Source organism: Sciurus carolinensis, chromosome X (assembly GCF_902686445.1).
Source record: "Sciurus carolinensis chromosome X, mSciCar1.2, whole genome shotgun sequence".
In the NCBI taxonomy this organism is placed as follows: Eukaryota; Metazoa; Chordata; class Mammalia; order Rodentia; family Sciuridae; genus Sciurus; species Sciurus carolinensis.
The window spans coordinates 129866739-129886131 of NC_062232.1; the positions used below are offsets into that span (position 1 = coordinate 129866739).

Consider the following 19393-nt stretch of genomic DNA (forward strand, 5'->3'; position numbering starts at 1 on the left):
TGCAATGAACAGTAACCCAGAGAAGGCAGGCAAGTTTGCCATCAGGAAGTCCTGCTGGTTTACCGAGCTTCCAGCTTCCCAAGCTCCCCGGATGGCTGCCAACCCTCAGAGAGAGTGGCAGGACAGACACTCCCCAAAAGCCATAAAGTGAGGCCTGTCTAGGCCTGGGGGAGAAGGGGGAAGGGCGAAAAAGACAGGACCTTTGAGGGCAAGTGTGAGCCTGGCCTTCAGGACTGGAAGCAGCTCAAGGAAATGAAGGGTGCTGCACAGAGCCCCTGCCTCGCCTTCCTGGCTGCTCTGGAGTGGCGAGGGGAGGTAGCAGTCCTCCCAGCAGCCCCAGTCACACACGAGGACCACATACACATGATAATAACCTTTATTGCCCCAGGAGAACTAGATGGCCTGCTTCACAGAACTCCTGTAGGACTAGAGAACACATAAACGTGGCAAAACAAAAGGGGCTCAAACTCGAGCTGGTCACAAGTGCCCTCCACACTCCTAAGAGTGGAAACAGCCCAGCAGGGCAGGACAACAGCAAACTCAATCTGAATGAGTGACAATCAGGTCCCCTGTGGTATGCTGGCAGGGTGAAAAGGGGCCTAGATAAGCTACTAGCTGTGGAAGGGAATGGGGCAAGCAGAGGGCAAGAACTGAAGTACCAGGGGAGAGGCCAGGCTCCCAGGAAGCAGCACACACAGGCCAGGTGGAAGCCAGCTGCAGGCAGAGAAGACAGGCCCTCACTCCTCCTTCTTGTCCGTGGGACCATCTACCGAGGCCTGGAAAGGGACAGAAACCCCAAAGCAGTAGGTTGGCAATGCCCATTCCTCCCTTTCAGCCTCCAGCCCTATGTGTGCCCAGAGGCCCAGCCTGGTTCCCTTCTCCTGTAAATGACAGGTATCCAGGCAAGCAAGATGCCCCACCCTCAGCAGCACCAAAAGACTTGCCAGGGTGGAGGACTGCCAGGACTACTGAGGTTCTCCAGCTGGGGAAGCAGCTGGAGGCCTCCATTATGGTTTTTACAGAAGCTGGACCAGAACCAAGATCTCCTCTCTCTCAGGCAAACAGCAAGCTATCTTTCAAGTCCTGATTCAGGCCCTTCCCAACTCTGCACACCTTCCAGAGGTATTCTCAAAACCCAAGTCCTTTCCAGAGAGCCTACCTTCCACTCAGGGTGTGGATCCCCACTGTGGGGCTGAGCCCTTCTTCCTCGCCTATGCTTGGACTGCCAAGCACCAAGGCAGGCTGTGTGAACACTTCCAAACCATCTAAGCTTCCAGATGCACCCGGAGTTCCCAGGCTAGCCTGAGGACTTAGACCAGACCTGCAGTGGCAGGCAATGGCATCAACCAGCATGTATCAGGTAAAAGTGGCCTTCAAGGCTTTCTTCCCAACCTCAAGGGAAAAGCAGCCAGCAGCAGGTCCCACTGTTTCACCTGCATTATCTCTTCTTGATGGGGCCCCATACCATGGGCTGGGGGTGGCCCCTCTTGAGAGCCCTGAGCCTGGGCTCAAGTTGGGGAAAGCCCAGAGCACAGAGAGCCAACCCACCACCGAAGGCTGCCTCAAGAGGTGCCCACCGTTTACTGCCAGGCCACACCCCACCATGAAGGGTTCTAGCTGTTGGGTCTGCTCTAGGCCCAGACTTAGCAGCAAAGGAAGCAGCAAGGGGAAGCAGCGGAGTGCCACTGGCTGGTCATCTAGACCTGCAGCAGGGCCTAGGCAGAAGCAACAGACTCCTCCACACACAGGGCATTTGCTACAAGGCCCTAACTCTAAGCCTTGTCTGACCAGCACAGGCACAGACACTCACCTGCAGCTTAGCATGCTCCTCCAGCAGGCGGTCATACTCCTTGGTAAGGCCCTCAGACTGCTTGCGCATGGCCAGAGCTTCGTTTTCAGCTTTCTCTAGTCCTGAAAAATGATAGAAATTAGGAAGGCAGAAAGAAATTAAATGACTGGGAGGAAAAACTTAACTTGCTGAAGACATAGGACACTGCCTGTAATCTGTCTCAAATGAGGTCGTACGTGCAGTTACTTCTGTTTCTAAATAAAGGCCTTTACAGCCCCCAGAGCATGGGCACAATGGACAACTGAACAGCTAGAAGAAGTGAAAAGATACAAAGAAACCCCTTGGTTCTTTTAATGGAGGGAAGCCCAGTGCCCCTCAGCCGGGGGTCAGGGGGGGCGCTTCAAGGAGAGTGAGAGGGAGCAAAATCCTAGCCTCAAAGAACCCCTGATGATGATGATGATGATAACGATGATGATGATGACGACGACGACGACACCAACACCTTAGAGAGTAGACACAGCCAAAGCATGTGGAGTGCAGTGAAGGTGCTCTGGACTGAGTGGGAGGCGTGTGGGGGGAGAAGCCAGTTAAAAGCTGGCTTAGACCACATCACGTACAACCACAAGAATGGAATCCTTACTAGAATCAGTTATACTCCATGTAGCATAATATGTCAAAATACACTCTACTATCATGTATATCTAAGAACAAAGAAAAATAAAAAGACAAAAAGCCAGTATAGATTTAAAAAAAATAATAAAACACCATGAATTCCTGTCCACTCCCTTCCTGACATTCCTTTTGTCCTCAGTTCCAAGGCACCTTCAGGTTCCCCTGCCTGCCTTTCCCAATGGGAAAAGCCCCAGCAGGCACTGCTGTGGCATGTGGGGCAGCTGCCAGGGCTTCTCCAGGGCCAGCTCAAATCACTGAGCCCCACCTAGCTGGGGGCTGAGCTCGGCTGCGTTTGGCTCGGCACACACAATGGTGCTGTGTACATTTCCACCCAGCTCTTGAGCTTGCACATGAGGTTTGTTATAAATATTCTGGTACAAAAGGGGCAGCAGCTGACAACACAGCTTCCAGGCTTCTGAGGGGTGGGGGATACAGGAAGACAATCCTCACTTTGCTTGGTGCTGGCCAACTCGTCCTTTAGCTTCTTCAGGTCAGCCTTCAGGTTCTTGTTCTCTTCCTTTAGCCTTGCCTCAGCATCCTCAAGATCCAACTTGCCTCCATCTACAGCAGCTCCCTGGGAAAAGCACAGAGGGCCCGGTTATTTGGGAGGAAAGGAGGGTGAGGGTCTAGTCTGGTCCTTTCCCACCACACGCCACAGTTCCTCAAGCTGCCCTGGGCACTCGTCCCTTCAGAAATGTCAATGCAGAACTGGGCTACAGCTTGCTCCCAGGCAAAGGCCAGGGAGTGGCTGGCTGCCGAGGAGACAGGGAAGGGTCAGTAGAGCCACCTGCTTGCTGCAGGCTCACAGGCCACATGCCCTGCCTCCCCTGGCCCCTGGCCGCGCTTCCTTCCTCACCAGCAACTCAGCGGCTTCACGGGGTTAACTGGTCCCTCCAATGACTCAACTTGCTGTCATCTGGAGCTCTCTGCTAGTCACCCCCAACTAACCACTTACCATCCCTTCCTCTCCCCAGGCTCTAGCAGCTCACTGTAGCCAATGACCCCAAACTCACCCCTGCCCATCTAGCTGCATCCCACTGGTGACTCCAAATCTGTCTGCTCCTGAGTTTGGCTCACACCTCACCTCCTCTGACAAGCCTTCGAGGACTTGGCCAACAACCCTGTCTCTAGTACTAAAGAACGTTATTGGCCCCTGAAGGGTTGTGACTGATAGCCATCTTCTGGAGAATGGAAAGGACGCAGTAACAACAATACCCCCTTCTCTACCTCATTCCTGTGAGCTAGAGGAGGATGTGAGAGTCACTCTGGGTCCTTCCAGCAGGCCCACCCTCCCAACTGACAACTTGTCCTTTGCGCTTCCGCCCAACTCTTCAGCTTCTCAGGTGGCAGTAGTCTCACAGAATCCCCAGCATACTGACAGTGGGAATGTGGCTCAGGCGCCATGACCCCAGGAATCCCACAGAACTCACCTTCTTGAGCTGGTCATTCTCCTCCATGTACTTCTTGGCTGCCTCACTAGCACTCTCTGCCTGTTTTTTAAAGGCTTCATTGGAGGCCAGCAGAGTGGCCTGCTGGGAGATGAGAGTCACCAAGCGCCTAAGCAGGCTGCAATAGTTTACAAAAAGGGAGAAGTGAGAAAAAGAAGAGAGCAAATTGGCTGGCAGGAATTATTCTTGGCTGCCCACCACCCCAGTCTGCTTCCAGCCTGGACCTGGCTGGCTTCTGCCACTAACCCCAAACAGCCACTCTGGGCTCGTACAGATGTTTCAGGGAGGTTGAAAGCAGGAGCCTGGGGACATCCAGGACACAGCCCAGCTACAGTAGCACAAGGACCCAGGTCAGGGCTTGAACATGCCAGACAAGCCTCAGCACAGTTCTCCTCCCCACAAGGCTGGGCTTGCCTCTGTAAGAGAACAACAGCCAACACGCCAGGCCCAACCTTCACATCTACCTTATAAGGTAGTTACTACTACTGCTCCTATTTTACAGAGGAGGAAACTGAGACACGGCAGAATAAGGTGTCCAAGGTTAAGAGTGAGAAATGGACATGGCTGGAATTCCAGTTCATACCTGTTACTCCAAAGCCTACAATCGAAAACACCATAGCTTCTTTACTCCAAGGACACAGCTTCTGGGTCCTGACATGAGAAAAGGCTTTTCTCCCCTCAACCTCTTTCACAAACCTTATATAACAGTGCCAAAACTGAGGTCTTCCCAGGTTAGAGCAAAAGAACCAGGGCACAGGTGCCCATTGCCTATCTAAAGCAGAGGAAAACAGGGCAGCTGAGGGCAGACCCCTATCCAAGCAGTGGGAATGGGCTGGCAGGGAAAGGAATAAAGGAGATGGGGTCAGGAGTCCCTTCCCCATATCATGCAAAGGGGCCCGGTCCAAACACAGGCAAGGCATGGAGAGGCCCAAGGAAAAAGGAAGAAAAGTTGCTTCCTCCAGAGCACTACAACGAAAAGTGCTTGCTCAAAACCTCAGCAGTCTGCTCCTAGGCTGTCCTCTCTGGCCCTGCCAGGCCTTGACATGCTCTGCTTATCCCTACCTACAGCCCAGGTGGGCAAGAATAGGAAAGCAGAGCAGGTGAGCTCTCTTCCTGGCCTGAGTCAGGGATCTCCAGGGCCCTGGCAGAGCCCCTTTCAGGAATGCACACATGGGATGGAGAGGCCCATGGTTCTTCGTTTGGGGAGAGGCGCCCAGGGGCCCCTGGCAGCACAGGGAGCGCCAGGCCATTGATTCCTGGCAGGAGAGGAGAGTTTCCAGTGACATGTGCTCTCTAAAATTAGTATCTAGACCTCGTGGCCTAGGGCTCAGGTTTCCCTGCCTCAGCCCCCAGCTGCCCACCAGCCTGCCCCCCACTGGGCTGAAGCCCTGAAGGTGGAGGGAGCTACTGAGCACCCCAGGAGCCAGGGAGAAGCCACGCATCTGACTCACAGCAGCATGGCCAGAAGTCATGGAGAGGCCAGAAGGAAAGGCAAGTGTGACTGGTCCCAACCCCCAGCACAGACCTCCCTGGCTCCTGAGCAGGTCCCTGTGCTGATGAGGAAGAGGCCCCTCCTACCAGCTGGAAATGGGGGGAGGGGGGCATGTGTGCCACCTGGTGGTAGAGATGGGCCCTGTGGGGACCCAACAAAGATAGGCAGGCAAGACTGAGGGTTATCTCCCCAACCCCCAACCAAGCAGTGCTGGTGGCCACTGGGAGTGCCCATGGCTATGGCCTCAGTTACCCAGGGAGGTCAGCAGGACAGTGACGACAGTGGCAGTGCAGCAGGGGCCCCAGCTCCTCTCTGTGCTATCTTTCCTGGTTGGGCTACAGCACCCACAGAATCCAGCACAAGACGGGTGCAGTGTCCACTCAAAATCCTGGCCCTGCTCGGCCCCGACAGGGCCTCCAGCTTGCAGTGGTGAACAGTGAGTGTCCCCACTACCAGGCCCTGGTTCCCTTTCCTCTGGCAGACTATCACAGATACTCCCCACACACTGAGCACCCTGGGTTGCCTCAAGGGCAGATACCTTCATTGTCCACCCCAACCCTGACAGTTTTCTTCCACACCACCCACTGATTCATCTGTGATTCTGGATAATTCGCTCTGCTATGCTGTCTTCCCCCCCCAGAAATCTGCCCCTCAATTTCCTTCCTGTAGTTACCAGGCCCTCTCTCCCACCAATCCCAACTCCAGTCAAGGGCATCAGCAGGACCACCAGTGCTCCCCTAACTGCCAGATCCTGTGACCACCCTGAAGACCTCACAGCACCCACACTCTGCTTGCATGTAGCACTGCTGACAAGTCACCCTCATAATGTCCTCCTCGTCCCCCACGACCCAATACTCTGCTCCTTGGGGGTCTGCTCTGTATCTCCTACTTCCTTCTGGTCAATCCTACACCTGAAAGGTTTTATACACCACTCAGACTCATATCCGGCTGCCCATTGAACAACAGATCTTGGATGTCCCTAGAGACACTCCAAACTCAGCATTTCCAAAACAGGCCTTCCCTTACCCAACCTGATCCAACCACTCCATGTGTCCATGCCATGGTGGTGGACACACAAGCAATCTTAAGATCCATCCTCCTCACCCCTCAGCCCAGGTCACCATCCAGTCATCCCTACCACCAGTACTATCTTTCCATCAGTCTAGCATTCCAGCAGTCCAGAATTCCCATTCACCCAGAAGCAGACAAATCCCACCCACCATTCCTCCTGTCAAGCCACTTCTTAGATAATGTGGAGCTTTCACCATTCCCAGAACACATCTGGTCTGTATGTCAGTCCTCCAGGCCGCAGTGTCTCCTACCCAGCTCAACCATCACCTCCCTGGCAGCCTTTCTCACTCCACTGCCCGACTTTTGGGTGCTCCCAGCAGCTCCCTGCATACACAAGGCTGCATGGTTCTTTCTCAATTTTCTGCATCCTTCTCACTTTATCTGGCTGCCTTACCAGGCTATTATGAACACCTTCAGGCCAGCACTGTACCTTTCATTTCTACACCACTGTAGCTGGCGCAATGAAAAGGGGCCTTCCAGGTGACCTCATCTCACTCCTGTAAGGGTGAGGGGACATGTTTGAGGTTGCTTATCAGGCCCAAGCCTGCCCTTTCTCCTTGATCCACCCATGTCCACCTGCAGGCCTGGCACTGAGGAAGGCACAAAAAGACAGTGCTCACCAATCTGTCCAACAACAGAAGAGAGACAGCAGTGGGAAAGTGTCAGTTCAGACCCTGTTGGCAAGAAAGTCAGGCTTGTGGTCTTGGTGGCAGTAGAGAAAGCACATAGGAAAAGCAATTCACCATGAGCTGGGGGCAGACCTGAGCTCTGGCTTCTGTCCCTAGCCTGCTCCCTTGAGGCCCCAACAAGGCATATCAGGCCCTTCCCAGCAGGCTCACCAGCATTTGCCAGCCTGGAAGTCAGGCTTCTAGAACATTTTGCTGCTCCCTCACCCACTGGGTCATTCACCCAGACCCCAGTCAACGGTCCCCTCAGTGACCCTCCACCACCCACATCCTCCACACTGCTCTCTATGGAATTTGCCAGGGCCTGGGACTGAGTGTAGCATGATGAACAGGAGTAACCTTCAGAATTTCCAGGCTTAAAGAGACCCAAGACACACCAGTCTGCTGACCACCACACTGCCTCTCTCTCCTGCCATGTTCTCTTCCATTGCTCTCTGTTTTATCTCCTGAGAGCTGTTACCCAGATAGCTGTTCTTTGCTATTCATTTATGGAGCATAGGTGAGAACCTGAGAGCCAAAGAAATTTCCTAAAGGAATAGTCACTGACAAAACAACCCAGGATCCAGATTAACTGCATCTAATGACATCAGGAAAGGCCAGTGAACTTAATAGAATCCAGATGTGTCCTTGGCAGACAAATGTCAACCCCAAATACCTGAACTCGGCTTGACTTTCTTGGTAAAATGTTCTTGGATGCTGAGCAGGGCTATCATGCTTTTATAAAAGGTTGAGTAAACAAGAGAAGGCAGAAGAAATATAATCTCTCTGGACTCTAGAGAAACAGGGCCAAGCATATCAAGTGGGGAGAGACATGGCTCATAGGCACTTTTCACCAATCCTGTCTCCCCTGTGAACAAACAGGAAGACAGGGGCTTAACAGGAAGTGGGAAGGGAGCAAGTCCCCATAAAAGGTCCTTCAGTGAGGACCTAGGGGCGTCAGGTGAGACAACACCCTTGCAGGCATAGGCTGTGCACCACAAGCTCTTCTCCTCTGCCCTGCACGAGCGTGACTCCAGTGTCACAGCGCCACCTGCTGACTCCACAATGTCACAGCCCATCAGAACCTGGCAGTGTAGCCAGAGGACACTGGACAAATCATGCCTCAGCTGTCAGAAGAAAAAAATGAGGCAGCCATCCTGGCAAGGAACCAAAACCAGGTGACGCCCAGGAAAGGCTTCGGGTGCAGCAGTGATAATACCAGGGCTTCTGCTGGTCCAGGACTCTCACTCTCAAGAGCCTGCAGTCTTGAAACTGAGGAAGCTGCAAACAGGAGGGTTAATTAAGACTAGGAAAGTTTTGCAATCCCAGCTACTTGGGAGGCTGAGGCAGGAGGATGGCAAGTTCAAGACCAGCCTAGGAAACTTAGTGAGATCCTATCTCAAAATAAAAAAGTAAATAAAAGGGCTGGGGAGGGTATAGCTCAGAGGTAGAGCACCCCTGGGCTCAATTCCCCAGTACTCCAAAAAATAAAAAAACACAGAAGTTCCCTAGGAAAGATCCAAGAAAGGTCACCCCAAAGGGCAGCCAAGTCCCTTCCAACCTCAGCAACTTAGCAAGGCCATGTCTCAAAATAAAAAAATAAAAACAAACTGAGGATGTGGCTCAGTGGTTGACTGCCCCTGGGTTCAATCCCCAATACCAAAAAAAAAAAAAGAGGTAAAGAGAACAAATGATGTGAATGAGCTACTTCAGGGGTTTTCTCATGTTTCTTTCTTGAAACCAGCTGAGGAGTTTGGGGTGACATGGGAGGCAGAAAGCAACAGGAAGGGAGCTGGGAATATAGTTCAGTTGGTAGAGTAATTGCCTCGCAAGCACAAGGCCCTGGGTTCAAATCAACGGGGTTCTCAAAAATGCACTGCAAAAAAAAAAAAGAAAGCAACAGGAAGCCAGACAACTTTGGCAGACATTTTGTAATTGGTTCACTCAAACTAAAACATGCTAGTGGCCTGCCTTGCTTCTGGAGAAGTAATCCATGATGGTGTGAGTCAGGAGGCTATCACTCCCAGATGTGCCCAGCACTGGTGCCCGTCATAGCTAAGTGCCTCCAGCAGGTTGACAATGGTGCTCAGAGCCCAGGGAGAAGCACCACAGTGAGCTCAACTGTATGGTACTCCATTGAAAGGCTCTGTACACAAGGGAGATGGGAAGCTCAATTTCCAGCCCATGGGGAGCAGTGAACCACACACGTGGCCACAGACACTGCTGTGAGGGAACCCATGAGCCTTCTTCTCCCACCCACCCTCACCCTGCTTGTGTGGCCAGCCCACAGAGGTAAACAAAGGGGACCACTCCTAGGAAAATAAGCTTTCAAAGACCTTGAAATAGAGAAGGGCTCCTGTTTGCTCAGAATTCTGCCCCAAAGGAACTCATTCACCTTTTTTTTTTTTAAGAGTGAGAGAAAGACTACTCTGGCCCAAATTTAAGAGGCTAAACAGCATGTATATTTTGAAAGCAGCTGATGGTTGTTCGATTGGATGCTTGTCAAGTGGTCCCTTTCAAGCCATTCAAAGGGAAACCCCTTGTCAGAACTCCCCAAGACCCAGCACCAAAGGACACAGCACAGTTGGATGATTTTAACTTTGGGACAGGGGGAGCTAGGAATCAATGGGGTTCTCAAAAAGGCTCTTCCCCAATATCTAGGCCTGAAGTGCTATTCCAGTGTTTGTACTCTTAACCCATTTTGTCCCATCATCCCAGATGTGGAACACCTATAAAAACTTTAACTGAGCAACAAATATACCACTTATGCTAACTTCAAATATTTGAATACTTAAGTATGTTCACAGAATTAAAAACTTAGAAGCTAATGGGTTAAGAAAAGGTGACAACCAGTGGAAGGACTGAGGGAGGAGCAGACTAACAGATGGACAAAGGGAGACAAAGAGAAAACATCAAGTGGAACTTAAGTTCAAAAAATTCCTTTATTGTCCTTTGGTAGCAGTGGCCCTCAGTAAGGCTGCATAGCAGAGTCACCAATTTAATCACTATGTTTGGGTGGGCCCCAGCACCAGTATTTTTTTTAAACCCCTATTTACCTTATCTAGATATGAACTTAGATAAACTATAAAGCAATCAGGGAAATGTCGATAGACTCTAAAGATTTTATATAAAACCTATTATAAACTTCTTGTACATAAGGTATCAGCATACTTATGACTTAAAAATCTCTACCTTTTCAAAGTTACAAACAAAACCAAAATATTATTTTATCTGTAAACATATTATCTCGGAATTGCTTCAAAACAATTCAGTGTGGGGAAACATTTGGGGGGTGGAGACGTGAGACGCCCAGTGCTAAAAGTGGGCCTGTGCCTTACTATTCTACTTACATACACACCTGCCGTTCCCAAGTCAATAAAAGTGGAGCCTACCCTGAGTGGTTCTAGTGTGGCCAGGATATCACCCATCTAGATGTCTGGAGCTCCCTGAAGATACCTACACTGGTTCATTTTCAACTTCTGTTTAGACCTCTCCTCGGAGCAGTCTTTTCCCTAAACCTCTGCTCTTTGAGTAGGCAAAACAACATTAGCCCTTGCTCTGGCTATAGTACCTGTCTTAATGGTTCTTCTTGACTCTGCCTCCCACTGAAGGTCAAGACTGAGTCTTTAATTCCCTCTCTGGGTCTGGCAATCTACCAAGCATGGAAAAACATCCCACCAAACTCTTATCACCAACAGGGATGAGACTGAAACCAGTTATCAGGCATCAAACACTTCTTACATGCCAGGCATCACTGAGAATGTAACATGAATTGCCTATATCCTCATCTCTGCTTTAGGGTTGAGGAAAAAGGCTCAGGGAGGGGAACTGATCTGAAATCACATAGCTAGCCAGTAACAACCAGAATTCAAACCCGGACCCGATTTTAAGCTCCACCCTCATCATGTCAACCTGCCTAACAGGGCCACCAGGGGCCACTATGGTCCCTGGGCAAGCAGGAAGAAAGCAACCCCTGGCTAGGGCACATCAGCAGGCAGAGGCCAGGTGGAGTGTTGGCCTTCTACCCTTGTGACTGGCACATGCTGTTGTCAGCTTACATGGCAACTCTAGTTCCTCTCACCATTAAACACAAGCCCTGGTATCACAGGGGTGCTAACTATCTGCATGGGCAAAGTGCTGTTGATGAGCAGGATTGACCCAATGAAGAGCACAGCAGCTCACTCACCCAAGGTTCTGAGTGGACTAACTACATCCTGTGGGTTAAAAAGGCTCCACTGCCTTCCAGCAGATAACCCAGGTCCTCAGAAGGGAACTCTTCAGACCAACAGTTAAAAAGAGGAGTTTAAGCCCAGTGCCGCGGCACATGCCTGAAATTCTGAGGCAGGAGGATCACAACTTTGAGGTAATGCAGAGCAACTTGGCAAGAACCCATCTCCAAAAAAAAAAAAAAAAAAAATTAAAAGGGCTGGGGATGTAGCTTAGTGGTATAAGACTTGCCTAGCATACACAAGCCCTGGGTTCAATCACCAGTACCCCTACACACACACACACACGAGGACTTCAGCTCTGATCCCAACCTGCCTATAAGCCATCAAATGATCCTAGAGGCTTGGCCCTGATCCACAGCCCCAGCTGGAGCTGCTGAGAGGAGCCTGCAAATAAGTGTGCCAGCCTCCACCACAGCTGAATTCTTTCTCAGATTCAGACCACTCGGCCTGAGCCCCTCCCTCAACAGCCACATTCACTCCCTAGTTCCTGGAGCTGGCAGGGGCTATAGCCCTGCCTGGATCAGATGCCAGTGACAAGCTGTGAGAGAGGATGAGGGATTGTCATCTCCTGTGAGAGGAAGAAGCAGCCAAAGACAGACAGACTTAGGAATAGCCGCTAGCTTTGGTGCTCCCTGCACTGACACCCATGTCACTCTGAGGACAAGGTCCAGCTCCATCCTGTCCTGGCACTGGGGCATGGCTCAGCACATCAATATGTGCCAAGCCAGTGCTTAGTAAATGCCTGTTACTTGCCTGATGGGGGCAAGGGCTTAAGGAGTTCCCTGAGGCCTTCTGGGCCCCTCTGTCCTATGGCCAATCCAGTTCCTAGCCTATGCTGGAGGTCTGCCCTTGTCACAGGGCAGGTGCTAGATGGTTAAGCCCACGGGGTTTCAACCTTGGCACTAGTGGCATCTGGGGACAGAATGTTCTTTGCTCTGGGAACTGTCTTCTGTATTAGTTTGTTTAGCAACATCTCTGCCCACTAGATGCCAACAGACCCCCTTTCAATTGTGACAACCAAAAAATGTCCCCAGATAAAAATGTCCCTTGTGGAAGCAAAATCACCCCCGAGAACCACTGGTCTAGACCTGCACTGTCCAATGCAGGTGGCCGTTTAGTCTGAAACTGAAATTAAGATTAAAGTTTTGTTTCTTGATCAATCTAGTAACATTTCAAGTGCTCAGTCACATGAGGAGACACTGCAGCTCTAGGACTTTTCCATCACCAAAATTCTGTTGGGCAGTGCTGTTCTATTTCCTATGAAACAGATTTGTTTCACAGGAAAAGCACAGAAATTGGAACAAATCAGATCCTCTCTCGAAAAAGAGGGACCCCCACCACCTGTGTTCCCAAGGCACCAAAGCAGGCAATGATATAAAAGACAGAACCTGTAGCTAGTGACTCCCCCAGTGTGGTCCCCTGAAGGGGTCCAGATATGCACATCTTCACACACTGTCATCACTCTTAAGACCTGAAAGACTGGGCTTTCAATTGAAAATGCCTGGCATCGCAGTTTGACAAGTTCAAATCAGACAAGCACCTACAGCTGTTACCATCAACCCATGACAACCCAGTCAGTCAACAAGTTCAGGCTGCTCCTCTTTGGTGCCAGGCCCTTGGCACAAGCTGACCAGTCCAAAAGGGAAAAGTGTAGGTTCCCTGTGCAGGGCCAATATGCCAAGCACCGCCCCCACAGCCCAATGTGTCAGCTATCCTGGGACCTGAGGACAACTCTCCGGGCCAGCAAGCGTGGGCGGGCCTCTGAGCAGCTTCCAGAGGGAAACCCCGAAGCAGCATGAACTGGGGGCACTGGCTGTGCAAGTGGTCATAGAGTGTATGCAAGATAAATGCCCCAGAAATGCTCACAGAAAGGTGTGTATCACTCAAGGTTCTCCAAGAAGACTGATGTTGCTGGCTCACAACAGGAAAAAGCCAAAGCAGAAACTGTTAAGGTCACGTCACCAATGATCTGTGGGTCAAGCGTTGAGGCTATATGAAGTCACCGGAAGGACTGTCACTTGGTTGGGGCATGATGGACAGGCTAATAGCAGGAAGCCTAGTAGGGAGGCTCCTACTGGGGTCTACACAAGGTGGTCCTGCTATAGTGGTGGCTCTGAGGGAACAGAGGAAGAGAGGTCTGGGCAAGGCAAAAACCACAGGCTGTAATGGGTACAGAGTTTGGGTTTTGCAGGAGAAAAGAGTTCTAGAGGCCAGTGCACAGGAACAGGTCTGTAATTCTGATTAACTATATCTTTAAGAAATGGTAACTATGGGAAGTCTTTGGCTGTATATTTTCCATTAAAAATTCCCACAAGACAAGGGGGTCATACAGGACAAGGATACAGGGCAAAGCACCCCCAGTTCCTGAGTCAAGGGATAGGGCTGAAGCAGTGGTTCTCAAACTTTGTGGCAGGAAAAGGAACCCGAGGACTCAAGAGGTAACAAGGTGCCCCAAGTCTCATATGAACAGGCACCTGGGCCAGGCAAAAGCTCAGAGCACCTTGGTTTTGAAGTTCAGACTTTCCACTTCCCCTTTACCCCCAGCAACGGCAGCAACTGTGGGTGGGGGGTGGACAGGAATATAGGCTAATCCCCATGTTTCCTAACCCTAGCCTGACAGGAGTCAGTGGCCACTCAGGCTTTCTCCTGACCTGGTTCTCCCCCCTACCATAGGCACTCGGCACTCTAACTTCCATCTTTCTGCTCCCTTTCCCTCTGTGATTCCTGGTCCTTTCCCCCATTCCTCAACACACCCTTTCCTGTTGGATCTGTCTAGCCCGCATGCACTCAACCTTTCTTCCCCTGTTATCCCCAGTATGCCCTCCCAGTGGGCTCTGCTGGCCCATTCCCATGCCACCTGAAGGTCTGTGGGTAACTCCCATCTCACCTACTTATGAAGCTAACCAGTGCAGAGTTCCCTTTCCAGCAGGTGACCAGGTCTTTCACATTCAATGTGCCAAGAGAACCTCCCAGGCATCAGTGTCTCTTAGACCTGTTCCCTCCTTCACTCTAGCTACCAGTGCCCTGACTGAGGGTGATAGAATCTCTCACAATGAACTCCCATTCCACTCTATCCCACACAGTCTTAAAATTTTAATTCAGGACACTGACCAGGCCACATCACTAATAGAAAATGCCCTTGGCTGTCTATCACCCAGAAAAGTCTCAAACAAATTCTTTCTGAAACCCTCTGCCCTATTGCCCACCTCTTCTGTCCCCATCTACCCTGCTCTACAGGCTGGGGCCTGCACATGTTCAAGAACAGCCAGCTATTCCCAGTGAGATGCACACAAAGATGGAAGGGAAAGAGATAAACAGGACCAGGAGGGCCAAATAAAGTGGGGCTAGCTGAAGTGCAGGAAAAATGACAACTGAGAGTTGTTTTCAACTGTTTATATGTTGGGGAAAAAAAAAACACCCAGGGCAACTGGCTTAATGTCCACCAGTGAGGAATTGGGAGGCGGCAAACAAGAATGCTAGAGAGACAGATCAGCTGTCCAGGAAAAAACATTTACGTTAAACTCAGTGGCAAATATAAATCACTACACGTGACAGTTAAACCTTGATCTCATTTTTAAGAAGCATGTGAATTCTGTAGGGAAAAATCCAGGTGCTCAGGTCAGAGCACTCTGAAACCTCAGCTCTGCCAATGACTAACTCCAAAAACTCAGAGAAGTTTCTGAACTTCTCTGATCCCAAGTTTCTTCATGGCAGAATTGTAAAACCTTAATATATGTTTGGTACATAAAATGTTTAAGAAGTACTAGCTGCTATTACATGTAGAAAGGTCTGAAAAGTTACATAGCAAAGGTATATATCCAGAGCAGTTATAGTTGCAACTCAGGACTTATTTTCTCATTTTTGCTTATTTAGAGCCTCACGTGGGTTGGGGATGCAGCTGAGTGGTAGATAGAGCACTTGCTCAGTTATTCAAGGCCCTGGGTTCTACCCCCAGAACAACAAAAAATAAAAAAAATTGAAAAGTCTCATATTCCTCCAATGAATATGTACTACCAGATGACCTCCTGATCTTTTGATATATGAAAGGGACTAAGAGATTGCAGTCATTAACATAAAATAAGACTTAAGAAGCCATTCAGAGAGGTCAAGTTTAGCACAGATTGTATAGACATCTCCCTACCAAAGTCAGGCCAGGAAAAAGAGCAGCCCACTATGTGATCTAGCTAGAGGTGAGCTGAAATCACCCATTCAGTACTAAAGCATTCACCAACGCAAAGAACCTGGCATCTGAACCCTGGCTGGGATTCAGCCGTGGGCACAATGTTTGGTCATCTCTCCTGGGTGCCCTTCTCTGTTCACAAATTCCCATCTAGCCAGGTGTGGTGGCACACATCTGTAATCCCAGTGACTCAGGAGGCTGAGGCAGGAATATCTCAAGTTCAAGGCCAGCCTCAGCAACTTTGATCCTATCTCAAACCAAAAAACAAAAAATAAAAAAGGTAGGGATATGGTTAGTGGTAGAAGGCCCCTGGTTTCAATCAAAACACACACACACAGGCTGGGCGCAGTAGCACACACCTGTAATCCCAGGGGCTCAGGAGGCTGAGGCAGAAGGATCCTCAGTTCAAAGCCAGCCTCAGCAAAAGAGAGGCCCTAAGCAATTCAGTAAGACCCTGTCTCTACATAAAATACAAAAGAGGGCTGGGGATGTGGCTCAGTGGTTTAGTGTCCCTGAGTTCAATCCCCCGTATCCAAAACACACACACACAACACAAGTGGGCACAGTGGCACACGCCTCTAATCCCAGCAACTCAGGAGGCTGAGGCAAGAGGATCAGAAGTTCAAAAACAGCCTCAGCAATTTAGCTAGTCCCTAAGCAAGGCCCTGTCTCAAAATATAAAAAGGCCTATGGATGTGGTTCAATACCTCTGGGTTCAATCCCTAGTACGAAACCAACCAAAAAACACACACATAAATTCCCTCTTAATACAAAGGGTTTTTAAAGTCCTCCTTATTGGTTTCAACCAGACCCAAAACACCATGTAAGAGCTCACACACACAGGTGAAGCCATGTGGTGGACCAGTGCTAGATAAGCCCTTGTTTAACAGAAAAGAATACTGAGGGTGAGAGGTGTAGGTTGCTTATCCAAGACCACACAGCTGCTGAAGGGGTTAGCATAGGCACAGGAACGTAAACCTCCTAACTTCTGATTCCTGTGCACTGACCTACCAACTGCACACACCTCTACCCTATGAAAGTGTGTACTGTCCAACTATGCTCCCACAGCAGCTGAGTTCCCTCTGCCTTGACTTCAACACAATGTGCTAAAAGCTACTGAAGTGCTGGTCTCCCAACTATGCTACCTTACTCGCCCGTGAGAACCAGCAATGTGTTATGCATTGTAATGCTCCAAGGTTTGCTAAGACCAAACAAAACGATTCTCATAATACAACCAAACTAGCCCCATCAAAGAGAGATTGCTCTCCATCTTTCACATGGGCATGCAAATGGCTAACAGTGGGTCATTTTTTAAAGAGTGGGCATAAAAGTCTGGAGAGGCATATACACAAGGACACAAAGTACAAAAACAAAGGATTAGCCTATAAGAGGGATTAGTCTATTTATTTACTATTTATCCAGGGCTGACAGCATGTGTTGACAGATGTGAGAGGCAAGCTTCAAACACACAAAGGGTAGCTAGTAACTGGGTTCCTGAAAGCAGCAGCCCAGGTGTATGAGGAGGTAGGCATTGCAATGAATCATTCTGAATGAGTCCAGACTAGATAAAGGAAGTAAAACCTCATAATACAGCCAGGAGTGGCCTACCGGTCACATTCACAGGAGGTACAGGGCAGCACCATACAAGTTGTTAAGTGCTTCAGTTAACCAGGGAACTCATCCAAAGACAGGTGCTCACTGACAGGCTCAAGAAGCTGAGCTCCCAGCAAGTTCAGGTCCTCCCAAGGCTACTGGGTCCCAGGCCACACTTAGAGCAGTTTCCAACAGTTAGAAAAAAAGGAAAATGGGAACCTAACATGCAGATGGTAGGCTGGAAACCACAGAATGGGATGCTGAATTTTCAATAGTAAAAATGCTGGCAGGGCACAGTGGCACACACTTGTAGTCCCAGCCACAACTTTGTTGTTGTTTGCAGTACTGGGGATTGAACCCAGGGTCTTATGCATGCCAGGCAAGCACTTTACTACTGAGCTACATCCCCAGCCCTAGTCCCAGCTACTTTGGAGAATAAGGTTTAGGATACTTGAGCCCAGAAATTTGATGAGACCAGTCTGGGCAACATTATGACACTGCATGTGAAATTTTTTTTCGTAATTTCAAGCTAGTTCACATATCCTGGCACAGAACTCATTAAACCAAGGATGCGCCTCTCACAAACAGAACACTACACAGCTGTCAAGAATGAGGGAGGTCTGCGTGAGTCATCTGGAAAATTTGCTAAGAGACATGGTTGAGTTAAAACAAAAGATATGGCACTTGTAAGGAAAGTGCTGTACACATGTAAAAATGATTTACAAGTCCAGAAAAATCCCTATTACTACCTGTAGCTTGAAATTTTTGTATTATTTGTAGTATGTTTGAGGGGAGCTATGTTTATTTATACTTTTTTATAACCAGATATAATGTTTGTAACTTAAATAATAGAGGATGGCTTTTTATCTTTAGGTGTTTCTTGCATGTCACATATAGGTTGTAGAGATATAAAGTGTGGACAAGAACATTTCTGTGGCTAAGATTACACAAAAACAGTAATTCCAGATGGGTACAGTGGAATACATCTGTCAGGAGGCTAAACCAGGAGGATCACTTGAGTCAGGAGTTCAAGGACAGTTCAAGGCCTTGAAACACTTTTTTATTTTTATTTTTAATTTGTTTGGTTCCAGGTATTGAGCCCAAGGGCATTTACCCACATCCCCATGACTTTTTATTTTTTAAGACTGGGTCTCGCTAAGTTGCTGATGCTGGTCTTGAACTTGTGATCTTCCTGCCTCAGTCTCCTGAGTCACTGGGATTACAAGCATTTCTGGCTCTTTTTAAAAAAAGTATTAAAATTTTAAAAACAACAGAAGTTCTTTATGGGCCATAGCCATCATCATAGGATCTGACCCTTAGACTAGGGAGTATGTATTTCTGGAAAAATTCTAGAAATGACTAAATAGATCATTTGTGGGCAACTGGTGAACCCACAATGATCCCTGAGATCACTGTGCCTTTTCTAAGTAGATGTCCCAGAAGACCCACCTTGTGACTGGATGGAGCCACATGAGGGTGCTGCAGGAACAGCAAGACAGCAGACATGTAGCTCTCAAAGTTTCCGCCACTAAGATAGAGAGGTGAGATATGTGGTTGCGTGAACAATCTGAACAAGGGAAATCAGCCATTTATCTTATTTGACACTTTTAAAAGGGAATTAGGTAAAGTCTTACATGCTTGTCAAAGGAAGAGGTGACAGTGGAGTAGGCTGCCAACACAAGAGATAAAGGATTAGGACTGTAAGAGCACAATGTGAACAGCACCATCAAATTGAACTCCATTCTCCCACTCCCGGGCATCACTTTGGGAATACTTTATGGGATAAATGAAAGCTGACTTATTTGAAGCTACTCATTTACATTTAAGTTAGAAAGAAAATCTCAAACCGTTCTGCATCCTGATTGTGGTGAACAAAAGCACATTTGTCCAAGAATTCTCAAACAGGGCTGGGGATGTAGCTCTACGGTATAGCTCTTGCCTAGCATAAGCAAGGTTCAAGGATGGATACCCCAATCAGCAAAAATAAATAAATAAAAATAAAAACCTCACAGAACTCTACGCCAAAAATGGTGAATTTTACTACATAGTCATGTGCCATATGCCATTTCAGTCAACAATGCATCACATATATGGCAGAGGACAGTGAATGCATGGTCAAAAAAAAAAAAGACAAAAGAAAAGGAACTTAAGAGAAGAAAAAGAAGACTCCCCAAGAAAATTCACAGAAAAGCATTTAGCAGTTTTTGTAGACCTCAACAAGCTTCTTAAAAAATGTGAAAACATGGGGCTGGGG

The 19393-nt window shown here is 48.9% G+C and overlaps 1 protein-coding gene across 3 annotated transcripts in view; it reads right to left on the reverse strand.

Moving 5' to 3' along the window:
* Window positions 1–360: 360 nt before the first annotated feature.
* The window catches only part of Bcap31 (B cell receptor associated protein 31), a 31369-nt gene continuing 12336 nt past the window's right edge, over window positions 361–19393 (reverse strand). For all 3 annotated transcript variants that reach the window (XM_047535537.1, XM_047535536.1, XM_047535538.1), the window contains 4 exons: window positions 3892–4027; window positions 2912–3035; window positions 1811–1911; window positions 361–776 (listed from right to left, as the gene is read on the reverse strand). In XM_047535537.1, coding sequence (XP_047391493.1) covers window positions 738–776; window positions 1811–1911; window positions 2912–3035; window positions 3892–4027 — 400 coding nt within the window. In that variant the 3' untranslated portion in view covers window positions 361–737. The remainder of the gene's footprint in view (window positions 777–1810; window positions 1912–2911; window positions 3036–3891; window positions 4028–19393) is intronic.